General features: G+C 46.8%; 1 protein-coding gene across 2 annotated transcripts in view; it reads left to right on the forward strand.

Moving 5' to 3' along the window:
* The first annotated feature begins 607 nt into the window (after nucleotides 1–607).
* LOC142022165 (formin-F-like) overlaps nucleotides 608–24,870 on the forward strand; it is a 73,699-nt gene continuing 49,436 nt past the window's right edge. Inside the window, exons 1-3 of one of the 2 annotated variants that reach the window (XM_075011720.1) lie at nucleotides 700–725; nucleotides 10,922–11,004; nucleotides 22,785–22,916. In XM_075011720.1, the coding sequence (XP_074867821.1) occupies nucleotides 22,812–22,916 (105 nt within the window). In that variant the 5' untranslated portion in view covers nucleotides 700–725; nucleotides 10,922–11,004; nucleotides 22,785–22,811. Of the gene's footprint in view, nucleotides 726–10,921; nucleotides 11,005–22,784; nucleotides 22,917–24,870 lie in introns of both variants that reach the window. The other variant, XM_075011719.1, reaches the window with a different exon arrangement.

Raw genomic sequence — 24,870 nt, forward strand, 5'->3', positions numbered from 1 at the left:
GCATTTTCATGTGCTGCTATCTGGGATCTAGGTATACAGTCTGCCCTGGGAAATCAGGATCTGCTGCTCTGGGGCACCTGACTAGGATGGCTGCTATGGGGCTGGGGCTGGCAGGGCTTCTAGGCCCCACAGTCAGGGCTTGTCCATTTGATCAGAGGCAGTGTGCATACATTTCCCCGAGCTGCAAATACTATGTTCTGTGCTCAAGTTGCAGTTTGAACACATGCACATAAGGTTGTTGGATGTGCACTGAACCATGCTTACAAAAGTCCGGTCCTGGTGTCAGTAACATTTGCAATTCCTTCGGATGATTATTGTTCTGTGTAGTTTTGACCATTGTTTTAGCATATCTGTGCTTTGAGTTCACATGGAATCTACGTCTAATAAAAGAGAATAATTCACTGATATCAGGGAGGAACTAAAAGATAAGTATCGGTTCCAGAGAAAGCAAACAAACAACTTCTACTTTTTCTCTTCTCACAGAGCAGGCTTGCCATAAGGAAGCACAGCACCATCCTTGGTTTTGCAAGGTCTCTGTGTACAAGGAAGTAATAGTTAATAAAAAACACACTGTACAAGACTGAGCCAGCCAGAAAGAACTGTGCTGCTGAAACGCAGGTGTACTTCATGAATAACCTATACTGTGCAACCCTATGGGTACTAATGAAACAAACAGAAGTTTCACAGCCATGGATAATACAAGGACTCAAGACACTATTCCGCAGGTAAAGGCATTGTTGTTATTGCTTATGTAATATACGTGTGTTGGGCACAACTGAAGAGGCAGCCTTGTGAAAACTGGGAACAGCTTTGTAGTGTGTTGGCAAGGAAACTGCAGTAGGGTTGTTTATCTTCATTGGCTAGTATGTGATACAAACCTTTGCTGCTTAATATGTAATACTAGAGACTACCCTGGGGTAGTAGGTAAATAACCCCTGTCACGGGAACTCTTGCTTATTTAGCTCTTTCAAGATTAAAGAAGCACTTTTTGTTGCTACAAAAATCGCTGCTATTATGTAAAGAAATTAGAGGAAATGGAGAGATTCCCTACCAAATCATTTAACAAGGAATCCTCCAGAGAACTTAGAACCCATAGGCTACTTACACTAAAGGCCATATACAGAGAAAGTAGAACATATGAATCACAGTGGTTTCTGTTGAATGCAGATAAGCTCCCTGAAAACCAGATTCATACCTAGTATAAGTGGCTGCAACTCCACCAAAGGCGATGAGGTTTCACCTCTGACACCAGGTTTGAATTGTCCCACAGTGTTTACCAGACATGCATCCCTGTTGCATGACATCAGGTTCAGAAAGTGATGTTATAATTACAAGAACTTGTGTTTAATTGTGTTGTGCCCAGATTCAAGTCCAGACCATAAATGGAGAGTGGAGAATTTCCCTTGTGGAGAAAACAGAGATGATGTATCCTAATGGGTATAACAGTGGGAGTTTGGAGTGGAGCAGTATCAGCTCTCCCCTGATGTAAATTAGAGGAAATAGTCTGTAGGCTGAGGCCAGGCCAGCACTGAATCAGAAATTTGTGAACAGCTCTCTGATGGTCCTGTCTACTTTTCCAGACCCCTTGCGTTAAGCAAAGCTTGGATGCTAGGGAGAATTGAGTCCTGTTTGTGAGTCTAATTTATCTTTCACTGGGAAATATGGTAAATATTTTGAATGGCTTATTAAAAATAAACCACATTAGGCAGAATACAGCAAAGACTTCCTTCTTTGTTCATTGAGCTCATGGGAGAGAATACGAAACAGAATAATGAAGTCTGCCCTCATTGATACCCACACAACATCATCAGTGTCATCAGATGCAGAGTCTGGTCTTCAAAGCTTTTGCAGAGGGATGTGTACCTGGTCAACCAATAGCTGAGCTATTCAGATGTCAGGTGCTGGACACTAAAGCCTGATCTACATAAGAATATTAGGTTAGTTTAACTACATTGGTTAGAGGAGTGGAAAAATCCATGCCCGTGAGTGGCATAATTAAGTCAACCTAAGTTCCCATGTGGACAGCACTAGTAGCTTGAGGGAAGAATTCTTCCATCAACCTAGCTATTGCATCTGCAGGAGGTGGCTTACCTACATGTATGGGAGAATCCCACCCATCCATATAGGCAGTGACCATACAGAAGGGCTACTTCAGCACCAATGAGGCAGTGTAGTGTGTCAAGTGCAGACGAGCGACAAGAATGAACCCCCCTACTCAAGTTACATTGCACATCCCATCTAGCGCTGCTCAGCATAACAATGTGCAGAAGTTTTGCCAGTGATGTCAAGAAGGTGCAAATCAATTCTTAACAATGTTCACAGTTTGTCTTCTGCGTGGTGTTGCTTAGCACTGTATATCAACACAGTATTATGGAGCAAATGGGAGCCAATCAGCCAGACTAGGTCACTAGATTTGGGCTAGTAGTGCTGGCACTAGCTTTAAAAGTAGCATCGTACAGAGCATTTTGAAGTTGCAGCTAGGGCTGGAGCTTTGGCTTTGATGTCCAACAAGAGCATTGGTCCAGCCTGAGCTGCAGCTTATGAGGTCTGGCTATAAAGTTGCTTATAGAGCACTTGCAAGAGTCCTGTTAATCTGGTTCCTCAGGTGATGGAACTAGAGGTGCTGCTGTGCCTGCTGACTTGAAGCGGTTGCCATTATAATCAGTGTTTATGGTTTTTGTTAAATGGCTCTCAGCACTCTCACTCCAGAGACCTTGCCACAGGTGGGCTTGAGTGGGCCACACCTGCACTTAGAATCCAGGCCTGCCCAAATCCTAGTAGTGCTGCCACAACAGCCCCAGAAGATCGCTTGGGCACCTGAAATCCTGGATGGAGCTATGCAGCCACTCTCCTGAAAGCTATGCTCTGGCAGCTCCGTCTTGCCATTTTCTTAGCCACCCCAGGCTTGTGGTCAGCTTGTCCAGGGTCACCAGGGCAAGGAAAAGGGCCTAGCCACCGGAAAGAAGTTGAGCTAACACAGTCCATCATTGACAGTCCACTAAGAGTTAGAGCCCACCTAAATTTTGTCTGCTAGGCACTACACCACTGCCCTACTATAACAATTGTTCCAGTGCCCCTGCCTGAATCTGTTTCTGTTGACTGAGAGATTGCTCTGTTGCTGTGTAGGCATTCATTCAGAGGCCAGAGTAGTGTCTTGTGACTCGTCAACAGTGCTTCTTGCTGAGTCCAATATGTGAAGAGTGAGGGATAGAGTTGCTATGCAAATACCTTGATGCTTAATACAAGTCAGGAATGCATGTACAGAAATGTCTGCAAGTGCATAAATCACAGTTTGTGCACTGAGGCATTGGCATGCATAAAACAAGGCTGCAAAATGTACAAGCATTTCTTGTTATATCTGTTTGAAAATTTGGCACTAAATCTCCTTAAGCCCTCTCATGTAAGAGTTAACTCTTCCTGTTTTATGAGAGCTAGTAGGATCACGTTGCTAGGTGGTATGGTTGTAGGTCAAATATTCCCCTACTGCCTTCACACTCTCTGCTTTGCTTTAATTTACCACTACAATGTACCATATGCCCAGGCCTTTCCCACACAACTTTTGTTTGATCATTAGTTAAAGGCCATTTCTCGTACGTCATTGTTGGGTGTGTGAGGTTTTCTTTATTTCTGGTCCTTTGTGAGATTGCTTAAGGCAAGTTATTCTTGTATACTCATCAAGGGATCAATTTCATTCAAATAAAGCCTAATGAATTCATACCTTAGGATATGCATATTCATGCACACATACCTGGCCTCTGGGAGTAGTTCTTGTAACTCAGAAGATGGACTCTTTTCATTAGCATTCCATTCAGTATTCTGTTGTCATCCTGCCCAGAAGGGACTTCTAATGGCTACTACATGACCAGAGATGGTGATGCAGCACAGTTAATTGTGACCAAATGTCAAACATTGCACAGGGTTTGCATGATACAACAAATTTTCTGCTCCCAGTGGTGTTCAAATTCATAAATGCTCGCAAGGCAATTTGAGATTGCTGGATGAAAGTTGCTGTTTCAATATTTTGAGTTTCCACCTACATTTAAACACCAAACTACTTGCAGACATGAGAACAAATCTACTTGGAAATGGTTTGCCATATGGCCCACCTTCAGCCTTCTCTGTCCAAGAAGACCACCTTAAAATGATGGTGGACTTCTTGGACAGAGCAGGATCAAAAGAAGGATCAAAATGTGTTGCATTTGCATGCATGTATTGTCCAACATGAAGGAGTCTGTCTCACAAAGAATAAGGTCCTGAAGAAAGCCTCTGGACATGACTGAGATGAAAGTACAGATTAATATGCGTCTGGAATTCCTGAATGAAGCCTGTCATTGAACCCTTTGGAGCCTTTTCAAGAGATTTGTTAATGGATAACATTTTGTTTACAGAACTGTAATAGACCCTGAATTTGGAACTCAGTGTGTATAGCACAGGCTACTTAGAAGGGAAATGTAGGCAATCCAAAACTAGGAAAGAAACAATTGACCCAAGTGATGTGATCATGAGAAAGTTCATACTATCACACTTCATGGCTATCTCTGCTTTACTTGCAGGAAAGCAGTACAAACAAAACTAGTATGCCTAAACACTCTGATAATGTGCATGAAATGCAAAAGCAGAATAGCAAAGAGGAAAATCCCTTCCTTTCTGAAATAATAAATGAAAATTACCCTTTTATTTAAGACAATTCTCAATCAATAAATCAAATCCTGTGAATGCATCATGAGGAATTAGCAGGTTGGCCAGAAATTCTTTCCCCTTTTTCTTCTGACCTACAGTGGTATTTATGGAGAGCAAATATTGGTGAAGGAACAGGAGATCTTTGATGGACCACCTCATGACTGCAATTACATTGACTCCAGATGATCTTTGACATAACCTTGTCAAAGACTTTGACTCAGAATTAAAGGGAAAGAGGCATCCCTGTGCAGGCTTATAGGGTTACAATCCTGTGTTATGTCAGTTAAAAAGAAGCATCTGAGAGGAGAAACTGACAAGGCCAGAACTAAGAAATAGTCCCCAAATTTGTCAACACCCACAAACCAGTTGTAAACCTTAACTCCTCAGGTCTTAACTTTAAATCACAGTCAAGACAAGTTATTAGAACCAATTGGACAGCACATTCTAAGACGCTCTAAAACTCACAGAGACAAGGGAATATTGACTTTAAAATATTCTAAGCTGGTTGAGTTATAGCTTAGACTTCAATTGACTAGCTCAAGATATATGAAAGTCTACACCACCTTAGATGCGGTAGATTATGGGAGCATGTTGCTTAGAATGTGTTAACTAATATGATCCAGTTACACTGTCTTATATTCCACTTTAAAAAAAAGAAACCCTGGCTGGATTTTAAGAGGTCTGGTGCCTGACAGCCAGATTCTTCCCTGATATGTGTCCTCGCTTTAACAAAACGTGATGGCATGAGAAGTGAGTGTACCCAAATTTACAAACATAAATATTAATAAATTTCTCCAAAATAATTAGTTGTCGCTGTCTAATAGCCTTGTAATCATTGTGTCATCACATGTTGATAAGAAAATATAATAACTCTCTATAGTTCTTGTCACTGTGGATTATTTTAATTACTGCAACTAAAAGACATAGGACATTATTATGTTAGTAATGAATGAACGTAATGAAATATCAATCACTTTCTATATTTTTTCAGTCCATTAAGTAGTAAAGACTGAAGGTTGCAGTGGGACATATAGAGCTACACAGAAAAAAGTAAACGTAAATTTGTTCACCCTTTCTACGAATTGTTTTGAACTCATACAGTGCCCCTTAAAACTAAGAGGTCACATACTTTTTCACACTATTTCTACTGTAGTAGTGCTTAGGGACCCAAACTTTTTGTTGCAGCTCCATTGTATTAGGGGCTACACCACTAAACCACACGGACAGAAACTGAGGGCACCAACCACTATATAGTGGGACTTTCAAAAGTGCTTTCTGTTGGCTTAACTCCATTCCCATTGAAATCTATGGGAGTTTTACTTTCAAACTAGCTACTACCCCATTATGTTGCTTGGATATAATTTTTAAATGGGTCAAAAATTGCTGAGAATCCAAACATTGGATGGCAACAGACTATGAATTCGAGTGGTGATTGAACACATTGGTATACTAATCAAACAGAGCACTCAATCATGCTTGTTAGCTGCTTTCATCACTTAACGTTAACTCAGGCATTCCAGACTTCAAGAGTGACATGCAGAGTGACATTCCTGGAACTCTTATAATATCGATTCAGTGGGAATAATTAAACTATTAGTTGTGGGTTTTTTTGTTTTAAATTTCACTTTAGCATCTAGTTTAAAGACAATCTACATCTATTTGGTTAATCCGAATGTCACCCATGCAGCACATCCTGACAGCCTGAAAATGTACAGGGAAGCAAGAAGCTGCTTTCACCTTGACAAACTTTCAGATGCTTGGCTTTTGTTTTCATTAAGTTTTTACTGATAGTTTGTGGTTTTGAAGAATAGCAAAGTGTCATAAGGCAGAGGAAGGGAACTTGTTCTTCCTTGCCTCCAAGGCTAGAACAAGAGGCAATGGACTTAAATTGCAGCAGGGGTGGTTCAGGTTGGACATTAGGAAAAAGTTCCTAACTGTCAGGGTGATCAAACACTGGAACGAATTGCCAAGGGAGGTGGTAGAATCTCCATCACTGGAGATATTTAAGAAGAGGTTAGATAGATGGCTTTCAGGGATGGTCTAGAAAGTGCTTGCTCCTGCCATGAGGGCAGGGGGCTGGACTCGATGGCCTCTCGAGGTGCCTTCCAGTCCTACTCTTCTATGGTTCTATGATATGATTCTATGAGCCACATTCCAATATGTTTTAATAATGGTTAATCTGTGAAATGCGAAGCAACACTGAGTTAGCCCAGATTTCACTGCTGAATGTTCCAATTAATGTATGTGTGTGTGGGGGGGAGAACAAAGAAATCACTATAATTGGTTCAGACTTGCAACCTGTACTGCTAATACATGCTCTCCATTGTTATTGTCATGGTCACCCAATTGCAATTAAAAACAACAATTTTTTCATAGCCCATTCACAATGACCTGCTGGCCATTCATTTTGATGTCCTGTGCCATGGGCATGATGTCCTGGGCCATGAGCTACAGGAACAAAGAGGGGCTGTATCTGATCCTGTAGCAGGCTCACTGGAGTGCTGGGGTGGGCTAACATGAATATAAAATTAACATGTAACTCCGCACTACACATTCTGTAGGACCCTTATCACAAAGAGTTACAGCTATGGGTCATTTAGAAATAAACTCTGCCTTTAATGGCAGGCACTTAAAAACAAATGGAGGATAATTAATCAAGTCAATTAATATATACTGTCTTATTTTAAGCTTTGTGTAAGTCAGTGTTACAGTCAAATCCATGGATTTTCAGTTCCTGATGCCAAGGTTTGAATTTGCTGATGGTGTGTACCTCTTTCTTTTTGTGAGTAATTGAAGTGATATTTGCAGATCCGGCTGGCAAAAGGGAGGAGTTATTCCATGCAGAGGCCATAATGCTTATTTCTCCAAATGGAAAAACGTGTAAAAATTACTCCCCAGTGCTCTTGGAGAGCACATAGTAAAACCTCCCTGTTGGCCTAATCTCTCAAGAGCTAATAGATGATTGACACTTTATCATAGAGTTATAGGAGTGGAAGGGACCTCAAGGTCATCAAGTCCAGTCCCCTGCACTCATGGCAGGATCAAGCACCATCTAGACTATGGACATGAGGAGAAAACTAAGATGACCATTATCAGGCTTGCAGAAGGCGGAGGGTGGGCAGGAAAAGGAGGGAGAAGTGCAAAGGAGGCATATGCCCTGTGGCCAGGGACTCAAAAGGGCCCGGGGCTCCTGGCCACCATTACAACAGTACTGGTGGCCGGAGCCCCAGACCTTTCAATCACTACTGGAGTACTCTGTGGTGCACTCCAGGCATCTCTTAGGTCTGGCTGGGGTTGAGGGAGGTGTCCATTGGTGTGATGGGCTGGGAGCACAGAACCATCCCCCTTCCTTCTGGCTTCTTCATTGTCATCTTTCCCCCTCTTCATGAAGTGGAAGAATTTTTAAGGGAAGCCAGTTTAATCAGAGTCCAAAAGCAGGGTTGTCTGGAGTTCTGCACATCAAAACACATTTTTTTCAAAAGCTTTGGGACATTCCTTCCCCGCCTCACATTGTCCAGGCCATTTTTCATGCCTTCTCAAATATGAACCAGGTTATGTGAAGTGAAAATCTGTGTTACTTCAGCATATTTCTTATGACGAGCTCCTCTGCTGCAAAGGCCTTCTCTCTTTGGGTCTTGCACTAGATCATTACAGTTGTGCTGAGGTCAGATAATAAACGACCAAGCACTGTCAGCTCTGATAAAGTAGCATATGCTCCCTTGCTAAAAGGAGTCTTTAAAGAACATCCTTCTCTCTGGGCCTTGATGACTTGCTGCAAGCATAGGTGATGTTATCTTTGTTTATATAATAATTTGGCAGGCAATTTTCCTAAAAGTTCGTCAGTGGAAAAAGCATCTGATGAAGTGAGTCTGTGCTCATGAATGCTCATGCTCAAAACTTTTCTGTTAGTCTATAAGGTGCCACAGGACCCTTCGTCGCTGTTACAGATCCAGACTAACACAGCTACCCCTCCGATACTTCACTGGAAAAAGTAATTGCTTATCCTTCATGATCAGATTTGGATCTTAATATACAAAATAAATATGTAAAAGCTGTAACAAGTAAATGGCGTGGGGTGTGTAGCATACATACATTCAAATAGTACAGGTTATGAACCTCTCTAGTCTGGCACTTTCTGGTCTGGCATGATTTTTAGTTAGCTGGATGTTGGCCATGTCCATGATAAGTGAAGTTTCCCACAGCCCCACATAGTTTGTTTACAGCCACCAGTTCAGCTTCTTCCCGGTGTTCTGTGCTGTTATTTAGTACTAATTTACTTCTTAATGTCTTCTTAGAGCCCAGGAAGCAGTGGACATATTGGTAATGCCACTAGACAATACTGACCACCTGTAGTTGGTTCAGCAAATTCTCTGGTTTGGTACTGGCCGAGTCCAAAGGGTGCTGGCCTGGGCTAGAAAGGGTCAACTTATATGGAAAGCAATGGTAACAAATGTCCAGTCCCCAGTAAGGAATACATCGGTAAAGCCTCCACTGGGCTTTCCCAGTGCAGATTTAGAAGTATCTGTCTGTTTTTATCAAGAAAGTGACCCAGTGACAAAAGGAATCCAGCATGTTACCTTCTGACCCCCGTAGAATTGTTGTTTCCTCAAGAGGCCACCATGTTTTCTGGGAGTTGAAAATGGTTTGGACGTGTGTATCCAAGCAGCCCATTTTAATTGGCCCAAGCACAGGGGTAATTTAGGAGGCTGATGCTGCAAATCTTAATGCGGTTACTCAATGTGACTACTCACATATGTAAAATTTACCTGAGTGGGACTGCTTTCATAGGCAGACCTACTCATATACTTAAGAACCATAGAATCATAGAAGACTACAACTGGACGGGCCCTCCAGAGGTCATTAAGTCCAGTCTGCTGCCAGGACCAAGCACTGTCCGGAGTCTCTTTACCATCCCTGATAAGTGTTTATCTGACCTGCTCTTATCTTTGGTGATGGAGATTCCACAACCTCCCTAGGCAATTTATTCCAGTGTTTAACCACCCTGACAATTAGGAAATTTTTCCTAATGTCTAACCTAAAACCTCCCTTGCTGCAGTTTAAGCCCATTGTTTGCATGATTGGAGCTCTTAGAATGCAAGCTTCACAGGGAAGGTGCTGTGGGCCAGATTGAAAATGGAATCCATGTACATAAAGATGCATGTATTTCCTAAAGTGCCTAAGTTAAGTTAAATAGCTAACTCCTGTTGATCCCACCAGGTGTCTAAACACCTTTGAAAATCTGGCCTTGTGAACACTTGCCTATTAAGTGCCTATAATGACATTAAATGAATAATTAATAACATATCATTTGACTTGTTCCTGCTGCTATTGGGGTCAATGACAAAGCTTCCAGGGACTCTGGGGGAGTGGAACATATTTTGATGAATATTTTCTGTGAATCAATGCTGATAGATATTTCTAAGCCAGTTCAAGAGCTGGTCAAGTAATGCAAAATATTATTAGATGATTTATTTGAGGAATAGAAGCATGGTTCAAAATATAACATTTGGCCATCTCCTTACAGATGACTGGTGCCAGTGAGGAGTGACACACCAATCATCTTTGCTAATATGCAAAGTAAATTAAACTTGCTCAGAAATGGATGCCTTTCAAATACCCCTATCCATGCACATCAGAATGAGTGATGAATGTTCTGCATCAGGCTGAGACCTGGAATAACTGAGTGCAACTTAACTAATAACTGTGGAATTAAACCCTTAAGCACAAGGTCTAAATTTGGCCATCTGTCCAAAAATTCACTTAAATGTCATCTCTAACTCCCTGGCAGTAAGAAGTCAACATATGGTGAGGTCTGGAAACGCCTAGACTTCTTTGCCACAGCCTAAACCAGCTCCTTTAAAGACATACTGAAACAAGCTATTTTTTGTTAAAGGCATGGGCTCGAACATAGAAGCTGCTGTGTTAAATTCTGTCAGAAGTCAATGACTGCACTACAGCTTGCCATTTATCTTTAAGTTCATGCACTAAACTCGTTTTACAGAAGGCCCTGTACGCTGTAGTTGGAAGGCACTGAATCAACAGGAAATCCCCTAAAGGTTTTTCCTCAAAGGTGTTTTATCCTGCTTTGTCAGATAAGAGCAGGCTGCCTGTATTGTTTAAGTTTCAGTTTTGAAGCACCAGACCTTAAAGCGAATGAAAGTGCAACCAGCTGCTGGATATAAAGGATCAAGCTGATGTGTTCAAATAATTTTCCTTACTGTATTTTTTTTCATTTGCTCAGATTGGGATTTTCTTTGCTCTTGTGATGGTAAATTTTGATACTCCAAAATATAATCCAGACAGAAGGTTCCACTTCAGTTTCTCGTGAGTAAAATTGGAAATGTTGCCTGTCTTGCTGTGCCATCTCCTCTGGCCCAGTGGTGGCAGGATTCCCTGCTGCTGTACAAATTCAGTAACAGGAAATCCTCTTTAGGTATCGACCCCAGTTATAGAAGTTGGTCTGATAAAATATACTACTTCCCTACCTGGTCTCCCGCAGTCCTGACATCCACTCAGGAATTCATGGGATGTGAACAGGAGTGCTGGAACAAGTTGGAAGGTGGGGGGCACTGAGTGCCATTGAATTGAATTATAACCCAGTGGTGGGCCTTCAGATTCCGTTTACCTTCTCCACCATGTGCCTCTCATGCACTGGGGCACTGGACCCTGGCACTTACTAAGGGTCCCAGGCTGCCCGCTCCACGGAGAGCCATTCCTGCAGCAGGCAGTTTTGCTCCAACCACGCAGCTGTGTGGGCTGCTGCTAAGTCATTTGCCTGGCTTGTTGCTGGCCCACCCAGAGCAGCAGCCAGTTCTGGGGGGCATCGCTCCTTCCCCCTTGCCAGCCACTGTAGGGTTCCCTGGCACATCAAGGGGGCTGGGGTGGCCCCATGGATGTTGAAGCTATGAAGACATAAGGGGAGAGGCTGGTGCCCTCTCAGTCACATGACCAGGTACCAGGGGCCAGTGGCTGCGTTCCCGTCACTGTCCCTCCCTGCCCATGTGGTGGGTGGCCCGGGGTGGCCCAGCTGCTGTGGGGTCTGTCCATGCTGGGCTGTTGGAGGGGCTGGTTCAAATCTCATGTGTCCCATGTGGCAGTCCACAGCCCCACATGGGGCCACCCCACACATGCGGGCCCCTCCCTGATGGCAACCATGGCTGTTCCCAGGGCCCCTAGCCCAGGGCCACTGGCTGTGTGCCTGGGCCTGTGCTGGCAGCAGCGGGGACCGCCCCGCCACATGCCTGGGGTGCCCCATGCCTGGTCCTACCTGAGGGTGCCTTGGGGAGCTTGGGGGAAGCCCGGGCAGAGGTAGCTCAGCTCGTGCCCTCTGATGGCACGGCAATGTGTAGGGTCCCCATGCTCCCGCCCTCACTGTTGCTGTCCCCATCACTGGCTGGTGGCTCTGAGCCTGGGGATTGGTGGTGCTGCAGAGGGTCCCAGCTCTGGCTCCTTGCCCTCCCCCTTCAGCTCGGCCACGTTGAGGGTCTCCACCGGTGGTCCTGCCTCCCGGAGGCCAAGGAGCTGATGCAGGTCTTCATAGTAGGGGCAGGTGGCAGGCGCTGCCCCCGACTGCCTGGCTGAGTACCTTGCCTTCACATACCCCTGGTACAGTTCCTTGATTTTTGACTGCACCTGGTCAGGGGTCCAGGGGCAGGTGGCCCCTTGTGGCCAGGGTCTCGGCCAGCCGGGCAAAGGCGGCTGTGTTCCACTTCTGCCCCTCCATCCTCAGCAGGATGTCCTCATATCCCCAGACAGCCAGCAGGTCCCAGACCTCAGCCTCCAGCCACAGGGTGCCCCTCCTCTTTGGGGGAATGCCCAGGGTCCTGGGAACCCTGCAGCCTGTTGTCTTGGGATCCCTGGGTCACCTGGGGGTCTTGCCTGCTGGCCACGGCTCCAGCTGGACTCTTTCCTGCCATTCTAGGGGGTGCTGGAGAGAGTGCAGCTGTGACCACGTGCTCCTCTGGCTGCCAGCACACACTGTTTCCTGCATGGGTTTTCTGTGTACCTGCAGCTTTAAGGCATCCGGAGCTGACAGCCATAGAGCCCTGGCTGCTGACCAGAGCATCTCTGGGGAGGGGCCGACTCCGTGGAGGATTTGTGATTTTGAAATGGCAGCCAGGGGAGTGGCTACACGTTTCCTTTTGAAATCGACCTCGAAATGGGGTGGTGTTCCCAAGACGGGAGTGGACCATCACTTTCGAAATGAGCAGTTTTTCATCCCGATGTTGATTTTGAGATGAGTGATTTGTGTGTAGCCGCTCTGCTGTGCATTTCGAAATCATCCCTCATTTCGAAATCGCTTTTGAAATTACCTGTTAGTGTGACCACTGCCATAGAGCCGTTGGACGCAGTAGGGCTTATTTTGAAGTAGGTGCTATTCGCTGTCTAAACGGCTCCTATTTCAAAATAGCGATTTCAGAGTGGGTGCTGTTCCTCATAGAATGAGGTTTACCAACTTTGAAATAAGCCAAAATATTTCAAAACAGATGCATTGTGTAGCTTCTAGGACAGTTACTTTGAAATATTGGCACTATGGAGTGTGCAGTCCTGATTCTGACTCTGAACCCGCGCCTTCCCCTCCCTCCCAGAGATCAAATGCCAGAAATAAGCTGTTTGTGGTGTTCCAGCTCTGGAAGGGCCGGGGCGGGGGAAGGGCACAGAGCATGAATCAGGTGATTTGAACCCTGCCAAAGTGCGGGCTCAGAGGGAGAAGGGGAGCAGCTCCGTGCAAGGATCTGGTGTGCGAGAGGACACGTGGGGGAGATGGGCACAAGGCTGCAGGTGCATCGCCAGTGGGCTGCGAGCTGCTGTGGCCCATTGAGGTGAAGAAGGGCCACTCATGAAGCCCACCCACTTCTCGTGGCTGCCCATCCCTGCTGTGAACCTTTTCATTGATGGCAACCACTTCACTTCAAGCCAAGGGATGCAGAAGCACCCTCAGCAGACCTATTTCATTGGCTACGTCTGCAGTTACAAAAAACTTTGAAATGTCCACGCTAATGGCCAAATTGAAGAATATTAATGAGGCACTGAAATGAATATTCAGTGCCTCATTAGCATACCACCAGCTGTGGCAGTTCAAAAGTGCCGCAGTTCACTCACCTGCGGCTTGTCTATATGGGGGTCCTTTTCTAAAGGACCCTGCCAACATCAAAATCCCCTTATTCCTATCAGCTGATACTAATTTTAGCACCTCATTAGTATTCTTCAGTTTGGCCATTAGCATGGCCATTTCAATGTTTTTGTAAGTGTAGACATGGCCAATGTGTTTAAGGGACAATATAAAGAACAGTCATTCACTGCTGCCTCCTCATCTGTGTGGCCATACCCTCCCCCTCCACCCCCCCACCAAAGCACTGATTCTCTGGAGCACCAGAAAGACAGGCGTATGTTTAGCCCCAAGGATGGGGAACAAGCTCTTAAAGTTGGCGCTGCCCTGCTCTAGAGGCCCCCATAGCTAGAAGTCACTTGTTTTGGTCCTTTTTCCTTTTTGTAAGTGAAGAGAGGATGTTGCTTTCAGCCTATAATCAAGGTAACAAATCTCCCATTGGCTATGTCTACACTAGCCCCAAACTTCGAAATGGCCACGCAAATGGCCATTTCGAAGTTTACTAATGAAGCACTGAAATACATATTCAGCGCTTCATTAGTATGTGGGCGGCCGCAGCACTTCGAAATTGATGTGCCTCGCGGCCGCGTGGCTCATCCCGATGGGGCTCCTTTTGAAAAGACCCTGCCTACTTCGAAGTCCCCTTATTCCCATCAGCTCATAGGAATAAGGGGACTTCGAAATAGGTGGGGTCCTTTTGAAAAGGAGCCCTGTCTGTACGAGCTGCGTGGCGGCAAGGTGCGTCAATTTTGAAGCGCCATGGCCGCCCACATGCTAATGAAGCGCTGAATATGCATTTCAGCGCTTCATTAGTAAACTTTGAAATGGCCATTTGCATGGCCATTTCGAAGTTTGGGGCTAGTGTAGACATGGCCATTGATAACAACCCACGTTTTCCCGGGATTAGAATTAAAGTCTGATCTGTTTATATGGCGAATAGGATTTCGTGTGTCACTGACAATGTAGCCAAGTCCTTCAGAGGCTGTGATTTTCAGCTAAGTCAACTTGAAAGGATAGTTTACTGTGGCTATCCCCATTGTCTGTAGTAAATTAATTGAGACCAAACACATTTGACTAAACCCATTAATTAGCTGGGCAGGTTCATTGCTCCACAGCCCTCTGTGTTTGACTTTGGTGTTGGAATGGCAAATAATCTACAGAGGTGGATATTTTCTGTGTCAGATTGCATTACTTTTGTTCTGATCCAAATGCTGTTCTGGTGAGGTGGGATTTCTCCTGGAACAGAAATAACTTGAGCATCAGACCTTGCCTGGAATGTCTCTAAGGGAAGCTAGTCAGTTATTCTTTGCATTTTGCCTGTGGGTACATAGAAAGTGCCCCTTGTTTACATCTAAATGAATAGTATCGGAGGGGTAGCCATGTTAGTCTGGATCTGTAACAGCAACGAAGAGTCCTGTGGCACCTTATAGACTGACAGAGAAGTTCTGAGCATGAGCTTTTGTGAGCACAGACTCACTTCGTCAGATGCTGGTCATGGAAATGTACAGGGTCAGGTATAAATAAGCCAGAGCAAGGGTGGGGATAACAAGGTTAGCTCAGTCCGGAAGGGTGAGGCTTACTACCAGCGCGCTACCAGCAAGCTGGTAGTAAGCCTCACCCTTCCTGACTGAGCTAACCTTGTTATCCCCAGCCTTAATCTGGCTTATTTATACCTGGCCCTGCACATTTCCATGACCAGCATCTGATGAAGTGAGTCCGTGCTCACGAAAGCTCATGCTCAGAACTTCTCTGTCAGTCTATAAGGTGCCACAGGACCCTTCATTGCTGATCTAAATGAATGTTACAGATTAGAGTTGGAAAAATTTATAGGTCACCTAGTCTATTTTATTTCCAGATTGTTTGTTTAATAGTTAGGTATATTTTTTATTGCTTTGCTCAGTCTAATTTTTTGATTCAAAGAACTTTTAACTTCTTCTCTTCAGCTTATCCAGATAAGATCTGAAAAAATTAAAGTGAAGTTTACCCTCATGGAGGGAGCTGGCTCAGAGGTTTCCATAACTCTTAAGGACTTCTGTGCAGCTGTACTAGGGTCAGGGGAAAATGATGGGAAAATCATTTAGGGTTATCCATGCCAGGTGCCCAGAGAAAGCAAGGGAACACACAACCCACCATTACAAAAATCCATTATCATCATATACAAGTGATATACAACCTGTAGGCTGAAGTACTGGATACATGTAAAGTTTGTGCACCCTTTCCTCAATTGTGAGGGTGGATTTTATTTTCAAAATCACTCTTTTTAGAAAAAAACAACGAGAAGTCCTGTGGCACTCGTGGACCTGTTAGTCTATAAAGTGCAACAGGACTTCTCATTTTTGTGGATACAGACTGACCCAGACACCCTTCTAATATCTGTCTTTAGATACATTAATAATAAATATCCAGCTCTTGTATAGCACTTTTCAGTAGTATATCTCAGACTACTTCACAAACTTGTATTTTCCTCACAAATCTTCTGTAGGGTGTAAAAGAGTTGTCATCACCCCCATTTTTATATATAAGGAACAAGGTGGCTAAGTGTCTTGCCCAAAGTCACGCAGGAAGTCTGGCGTGGAGCAATGGAATTGAACACAGGTGTCCTAAATTCTACATGATGGCTCTAATTACTGGACTGTGCTTCAGATAGCCACTATCATGAACAAGCAACCTTAATCTGGCAATAGGAGACATATGTTATTAATGGAACTATGTTTATTTTCATAATAGCCGTGTCTACACGTGCCGGCTACTTCGAAGTAGCTGCGCCAACTTTGAAATAGCGCCCGCCACGTCTACACGTGGCAAGCACTATTTCGAAGTTGACATCGACGTAAGGCGGCGAGACGTCGAAGTCGCTATCCTCATGAGGAGATGGGAATAGCGCCCTACTTCAACGTTGAACGTGTAGCCGATCAGCGTCCCGCAACATTGAAATAGTGGGGTCCGCCATAGCAGCCATCAGCTGAGGGGTTGAGAGACACTCTCTCCAGCCCCTGAGCTCTATGGTCGCCGCGTGCAGTGGCCCCTTAAAGCTCCCCGCCCCCTGCCTTCCTGTGCAGGAAGCTGAGAGAGCGTGCAGGCGGCAGCACGGCCACGTGGCCAGCCTGCATGCCTCCCTGCAGCCCAGAGACACCCCACTCCCCCGCTGCGATGGCCACCTGCCAGCCCCCCAAGTACCCCCAGGGCACCGCCCCAAGGGAAGCCAGGGCTCCCAGGCTGGCAGCCAGCTGGAGAAGAGGCAGTGGGGACCCTCCTGGATGGAGGCCGAGATCTGGGACCTGCTGGGGCTCTGGAGTGAGGAGGAGGTGCTCCAGGTAATGGGGAGCAAGAGGAGGAACACGGATGCGTTCGCTCGGCTGGCCGAGGGCCTGGCCGCCCCGGGTCACCCTGCCCGCACTCCTGACCACGTCAGGAGTAAGGTCAAGGAGCTGCGTCAGGGTTACGCCCGGGCCCGGGATGCGGCCAGCCGATCTGGGGCCGCCTCCACCACTTGCCCCTTTTACAGGGAGCTCAGGGAAATCCTGGGGCCCTGGCACACCTCCTCCCCTCTGGCCACTCTTGACACCTCGGCCGACAAGCCCCAGCAGGCCCCAGAGGTGGAGTCCACCCTGCAGGCAAGCCCCGCACCCCAGGGCCCCCCCCAGGAGCCCACCCCTGGGATGCTGGAGGAGGAGGAGGAGGGGGAATCCTCCTACAGCGACGGGGGGCTCCACATCGCGTTGCTGTCCTGGAGCTCCAGCAGGGCGTCCACCCACAGGGTGTCCCCTGACCGTGGGAGCGGACCATCAGGTATGTACCCCCCCAGTGCACACCCCCGGGGTTGAGGGGCAGGGACAACAGACATGACCAGGGCCCTCCACATGCCCAGATGACCATGGCCCCAAGGACAGCAGTGGCATGTCCCTCAGAAGAGTGCATCAGCCCCTGCCCCCCCACCACGACAGTGCCATGCCCCATCCCTGGGGAATGGGAGGAGCGGAACCTAGGGTCCCCCGGGGGCAGGGGGTGGGACACCCATCAGCAGCAGCAGCATCTCCTGGGGACGGGGATGGGGAACCAGCAGCAGAGGGGTGGGGGGACAAGGGCCACGGCTCGGGGGCCACACTAACGGCTGTCTCCACTCTTCTTCACCCCCTGTGTTCTGCAGCTGCACCATCGGAGGGCCCGGAGAGCACCGGCAAGGTGTCAGTGGTCCCGGAGAGCCCACCGGGGCCATCACTGCAGGCCAGCCCCTCGGCGGAGGACCGACCAGCCCCAGGGCGGGGACGACGGCGGACCCAGCACCACCACCGGACAGCGATGGACCCCCAGCTGCTGGCGATCCTCCGTCGGCAGCTGGAGGTCTCGGAGCAGCGCCTTCGGGTGGACGAGCGGCGCCTCCAACTACAGGAGCGGGCACTGGCCTGGCGCCAGGAGGCATGGGGCGCCTTTATGCGCACGTTTGAGCGCATCGCGGACTACCTGGCCCCCCATGCCGCGCTGGCCGGCGCTGTGCCCGCCCTGCCTGCTCCACCCGCCGTCCCACCACCGTTCGTCACTGAGGGGCCTTCCACCGAGGGGGACCTGGGGCCTGCTGACACCTGCCGGCCGTATCTGCTGGTTCGCCCGGCCCCCAGCCAGCCTCGGCCAGGGCTGAGGCCAAGGTGAGGGTCGCGCCCGCCAACCCCCAGCGCTGGACATTAGGGGTGCGGGGCCCAGGACATGCCCCCCCTTCTTTGTACATATCCCCTTTATGTTGTGTATAGTTTGTATTAGACCCCTGTTATTTTATGATACCTGCCCCCCCATGTAAATAGTTCTCCCCTTCCTTGTGTTCCACTGTTTGTTTATCATATAATAATAAGAATATAATATATTTGTAGTAATAATATAATAAGAGAATTCACCGTTTTGTGGTTTCACAAACAACAGGTCTATTTTTATTTGCAAGAAAAGTGGGGGGGATGTTCTTGGGTGCTCTGTGGTGTGGGCATAGGGGCAGGGAGTGTTGTGGAAGATGCGGGGGGTGCAGTGGGGGCCCTGCCAGCGTTCACCCTGCAGCCTGGTCTAAATGGGCCCACAGGGCCTCCCAGACCCGGATCCCCTCGGGGTCCACCTGGCGACTGGGGGAGGCGGGTGGCTGCACGTCAGCCCTGCCAGCCTCCACAGCCCAGCCCTGAAAGAAAGCCTCCCCCTTGCTCTCGACCAGGTTGTGGAGTGCGCTGCATGTTCCCACAATCTGGGGGATGTTGGTGGGGCCCGCATCAAGGCGGGTGAGGAGACACCTCCAGCGCCCTTTGAGGCGGCCAAATGTGTGCTCAACCACCTGGTGCACGTGGTTCAGGCGCATGTTGAAGCTCTCCTGGTTGTCTGTGAGATGGCCCGTGTAAGGGTGCATGAGCCAGGGCTGGAGGGGGTACGCCACGTCTGCGATGACGCAGAGAGGCATGGTGGTGTCCTCCACAGGGATCTCCTGCTGGGGGATGTAGGTCCCCACCTCCAGCCAGCAGCACAGGCCTGAATTCCTGAATACCCGGGCGTCGTGGGTGCTGCCAGGCCAGCCAACATAAATGTCCAGGAAGCAGCCCTGGCTGTCCACCAAGGCCTGGAGGACCACCGAATGGTAGCCCCTCCTGTTGAGGAAGCGTCCTCTGCTGTGCTCTGGGGCATGGATGGGGATATGGGTCCCATCCAGAGCCCCGAAGCAATTTAGGAAGCCCAGGGTGGCAAACCCCGCGATGGAGGCATCCAGGTCCCCAAGCCGCACGAGCCTGTGGAGGAGCAGGGCGTTGATGGCGCGGACGACCTGCAGGGGAAGGACATGGGAGAGCACCAATGAGGGGTGTGTAGGGTGTGTCTGGCCCTCCCCCCCCCGGCTCCCCTCCCCGCCCCGCCCCACCCAGGGCTGCCTCCCCCTCCCCGTGGGTCCTCTTACCTCCATGAGGACAGCCCCGACATTGGCCTTACCGACGCCAAACTGCTGGCCCACGGATTGGTAGCTGTCTGGAGTGGCCAGCTTCCAGACAGCGATGCCGACCCATTTCTCCATGCTGAGGGCACACCGCATGGCGGTGTCCTGGTGCCTCAGTGCGGGGGTGAGCCACTGGCAGAGCTCCAGGAATGTCTTCCACCTCATACGAAAGTTCTGGAGCCAGCGATCGTCGTCCCACTCTCCGAGCACCAGACGCTCCCACCAGTTGGTGCTCGTGGGGTAGCTCCACAGCCGGCGGCGTGTGCAGCGGGGGGGTGGGGGTGGAGGACAGCAGGGTCTGGGGTTGCTTCCTCTTCCCCTGGGGGCAGCTCCTCTTCTGTGACTAAAAGGTGATCAGCTGCCTCCTGCATGGCATTGAGCAGGGTGAGCACTGCTCCTGCAGGGATGGCTGGGTGGACCTCTGGCTGCTGCTGCTGCTGCTGCTGGGGGTCCATAACTGCTTTGCCGAGGTGTGCGTGCCTATGGCTCTGCAAACCGCGTGCTGTGCAGGCTGTGTGTGTCTGGGAGGGGCCCTTTAAGGAAGCGGCTAGCTGTTGCCCCGGAAGTGCTAGTCTGCCCTGTGACCCTGTCTGCAGCTGCTCCTGGCGCCCTTATTTCGATGTGTGCTACTTTGGCGTGTAGACGCTCCCCTGCAGCGCCTACTTTGATGTGGTGCTGCCCAGCGTCGACGTTGAACGTTGACGGCACCAGCCCTGGAGGATGTATAGGTGTTATTCATCGAAATAGCCTATTTGGATGTCGCTACATTGAAATAAGCTATTTTGATGTAGCATACACGTGTAGACGTAGCTAATGTGTATTTTCTATCATAACTACAGGATAATGTTTTCTTTTCAAACTGTTGTGTTGCCCAGTGTCGTTATTAGAATGTTACATCTGGTTGCACCAGCCCCATTCTGTTAGACAATAGAAAACAATCCCACTTGGTGACATTTAGTGGTTAATCTGAGGAAAGCTGCTTTCTTTTTAAGAAAACAACTCCCCTTCCAAACAAATAAGTGTGAGCATTTCAGAAATTGTGGCATGATGAGAGAAAAGCCTCTAAACCATAAAGGTCAAAATCTGCTACTCAAGTCTTGTTTGCATAGCATGCTACCAGGTGGGTGTCAAAAATCTCAACCACCCAGACAGCTTTCTGACAAATAATTTTGACGTATCTCACCAACCTTTTTTCCTCTTTTTTCTTTAAAAGGTTTTCCTCATATTGACAGTTACAATCAGAGCAAAGTAATGCATTGGAAACTCTCATGCTGTTCAGAAGAATTGTAACAAGTGTTATATTTTTGCTCTCAGGGAAATTTGTGAAATAGCAACAGCCTAACTTTGTAATTAATATTTTGAAATGTATGACTCACAAAACTGCTAGCTTCTCTATTGAAACTATTTATCTTTGTGCATTATTAAATAAATCCAAAGATATTCTATATTGTTTTCATGTATTAGAAGCAGAGATTTTCTAACTGAAATATTTTTAGTAGCAAAATGTAACTAGAGAGACAAGGTTCAGAGCTGGATTTCTGACTCATAAATGCTACTCTTTTCAGCAGCCTTATTCCAAAATAAGCTATTCTGGAATAGTTTATTTAGAAATAATGCTGCTATACACAAAAAATGCATTTTCAAATAGCACTCAGCTATTTTGAAATACAGCATCTATGCATATAAGCTGCATCTACATGGTCCCTCCATTTTCAAAGAGGCATGCAAATATGGCTGTTAAATGCAAATCAGGCATGGATTAAATATCGTGTGCCTCATTTGCATATTCCTGTGTGATCTGGCGGTGTGATTCATTCTCTATCTGTGTAAGTGGTCTAAGTGCCACTATGTGGGACAGCAGACCACACCCCTAGGTTTGTGGGTTACACCAGCATGGCCTGAAAATGCTTTAGTGCAAAGGTAGAAAACAGGTTTTCTTTGAAAAATTCCTGTTCACATTGTGTGTGCCTGAGGGTAGGGAGAGCACTATGGGGGGCAAATTACTTGACTGTGCAATTCAAATCTAAATGGATCTTCCCTGGGGCTCCTGTGTACTTGTTAGCTTGACCATTTGCCAAATATGGAAGCCCAGATTTTAAAAGATAATTAGGCATCACTCAGTGAGAAAAGGCCTAACTTAGGAGTCTATGCCACTTTTAAAAATGTGACTCAGGGTGGTCAGTTAGGCCTTGTAAAGCAAGGCCTAAATATCTTTACAAACCTGGACCTCATTGCCTACCATTAGAAAGCAATTCTACCCCACCCCCATTATGTGTGCTTTTTACATATATTTTCTCCTATGGAGAGGATATTGGACCAGATCAACCACTGGTCTGAACCGACTTGGCAATTATACTTGCTGCTACAAAGAGAAACAAAGTCAGTGAAAGTGCATTGCTAACAACATAAGCTGTTGTAGTTCAAGGAAGTCTGTTTACTCCAATTTCCTTTTTTGCCTTGAGTTTCAGCTGACAGTCAAACCACCACCAGCATCGTTTAAAAGCAATTTTATTTATGTTTAGACTTATTAACAATATCACTTATGTACAACTGAAACAAGCACAGTGCTTTGCTGTTAACGTATTCTGACAAGTTTCAGTGACAGTTAGACCTGGTGATATACAACTCAAACTCTTCTTTTTCGTATTCCTCCTGCAAATTTCTGATGACACTGATTTGCTTTCACACTGTTTGTAAATACACAATAGTCTGCACCATGGGTAGGATACAGGCATGCACCGCCAACTAATATTCTCATTTCTTGCTAATTTTTCTAAGTTTCTTAAAAAAAAAATCCTCCCAGCAATTTCAGCACCAAATACTACTAACCTTGTAGTTTGAAATTGTACAAGCTCTTATATATTTGTCTTATTGGCTTACATATTGTTTCAATAGGAGCTTATATTCACCAACCATGTTATCAACAAATCAAAATATGAAATTGAAACTTCACATCAAATATTGTAGCTGTAACTGTCACAAGTTCTGCGGCTAGTTCAGTGAGATTCACATCTTAAAAGTACTTCTGAACGGTTTGTTCTCTAGCTAAGCCAAGAAAAAATCCTGAAAATTATGAACATGGTGAAAAATAAAGAACTAAGTGTCGAAGGAGCTTTGGATTTGGCACAGAAAGAGACATATGCAGAAACGGAAGCAATGAATTTGGCATTCCCAGTGGTAAGTCTGCTCACTTTTAAAATATATTCTACGGTGACTTCAACCTGTTGTGAAATTTAAGGCTGCTTCTACACTTGCCCTCTCCTGTCAGATGTGGCATGGTAATGAGGCAATTTGAAGCTGACTAATGAGGTGCTAACATGCATGTTCAGTGCCTCATTAGCATAATGGCAGCTGCTTGAAGTTCAAAGTGCAGAGTTCGAATTGCAGATTGACAGTGTAGATGTGGGGAGCTTCCAAAGAAGCACCCTACTTCAACATTCCCTTACTCTCACAAAACTAGATTGGAGTAAGGGGATGTCAAAGAGGGGCGCTTATTTTGAAGCTGCCCCCATCTACACTGTCAATCTGCAATTCAAAGTCTGTACTTCGAAATTCACACTGCCATTATGCTAATGAGGCACTGAATATGCACATTAGCGCCTCATTAGTCTGCTTTGAATTGCCTCATTACCATGGCACCTCCGACGGGAGCGGGTGAGTGTAGAAGCAGCCTAACACCCATATATGCTGGGTCAGATCTCAGTCTCATTCCAGCTGCTTGTGTTGTTCTGAAAGTGCACAGCAACTGCAAATGCAATGGATCTACTTTCTGAGAATTCCTTCAGTAGGAGAATCTTCCAGAGGGATATGGCCCCCATAGAAACTCCTGCAACGCCAGTCTGTATAGCACCTGATGGAGTAGGCATGGCTGGGAGAAAAAGGACAGCCTCCTGTCCTAGCTTCTGAGGGTCATCTGATGTAAGTTAGAGCAATTTTTACTTGTGCCTGCAATCAAACTAGTCTCTGGTCAACCAATGATGAGGAGGACCAAATAATGGCTTAAAGACATCTTTCCCATATGTGGATCTTGTGCAGAGCACAGGTCAACTAAGTCAAGAGAATCTAGACCATACTAAGGTATTTAGGTTGCTAGCTTCCCTTGATTTCAGGGGGGTTGTTAGTGATGTGTTTGAAGCCATGTCTACCCTATGAGTCTACACTATCAGTACATCTGCATACCTTGGGGATCAATGCTCTGAGATTTAGTGAAGACCTGCCAGATCAGCAGCCCATCAGTCCCCAGCTGATCCTGGTACTTTGCCCTGGATGAGAAGAATAAGGGAATTTGATGGAAGAGTGTAGATCCCCCAGTAACTTGTTACATCACCTCTGGTTACATTATTCACATGGTGGGAGCTGTGTACCATAAGCTGACTTTCTGTAGTAGTGTAGATGTAGTCTGTCTGGGGTAGAAGCATAGTAAGAGCATTGCAGCTGTGCTACTATAGCCCTATAGTGTAGATGCACACTATGCTGGTAGAAGGTGTTTTTTCACTGCTCTAGGAGCTCCACCTCCCTGACTAACAGTACAAGGAAGAGGGAAGCATTCTTTCATTGACTCAGCTGTGTCTATGCAGGGGGTTAGGTTGGCCAACTATGGTATCCAGGTATGTGGCTTTTCTATACTGCACACTGTGGTTTTGTCCGTGTAAATTTTGAGAGTAGGTCAAGCCTGAGCCACATGGCTTGGCAGGCTCCATCTGAGGCACAAAGTCTGGATTTATCTGCCCCTAAAACCTCTACTAGGTTTATTGAAAAGCAACAAATAAGTGTTTAACAACTTCCCCTTTTGTGTAGGACACATGAAATAAGCCGACAGCATGCAGCTCAGGTAGGAGCAGAAGTGAGCTGAAATGGAGCAAATGCACAGGCTCTAAGCTGGTTTCATGTAAAAGTCTGGTTTGAATGCAGACATCTTTCTCTCCCCTTTTTCCATCCTCTACCACCAATGGGTAGTTCTTTGCTTCTGCTTCTCAAACTGGCCTTTTCCCTTCTTAGTCTTCCTTAAGTTCTCCAACACTTTTCTCCTTTCCAGTTCTATCCAGGGATCTCCCTGCAATCACTGTCAGAAGAAATCAGCAGCCTTCATTAATATTGCAACTTCTGCAAGCCCTGTAGGGCTGGATTTTGA

Source organism: Carettochelys insculpta, chromosome 17 (genome assembly GCF_033958435.1).
Source record: "Carettochelys insculpta isolate YL-2023 chromosome 17, ASM3395843v1, whole genome shotgun sequence".
In the NCBI taxonomy this organism is placed as follows: Eukaryota; Metazoa; Chordata; order Testudines; family Carettochelyidae; genus Carettochelys; species Carettochelys insculpta.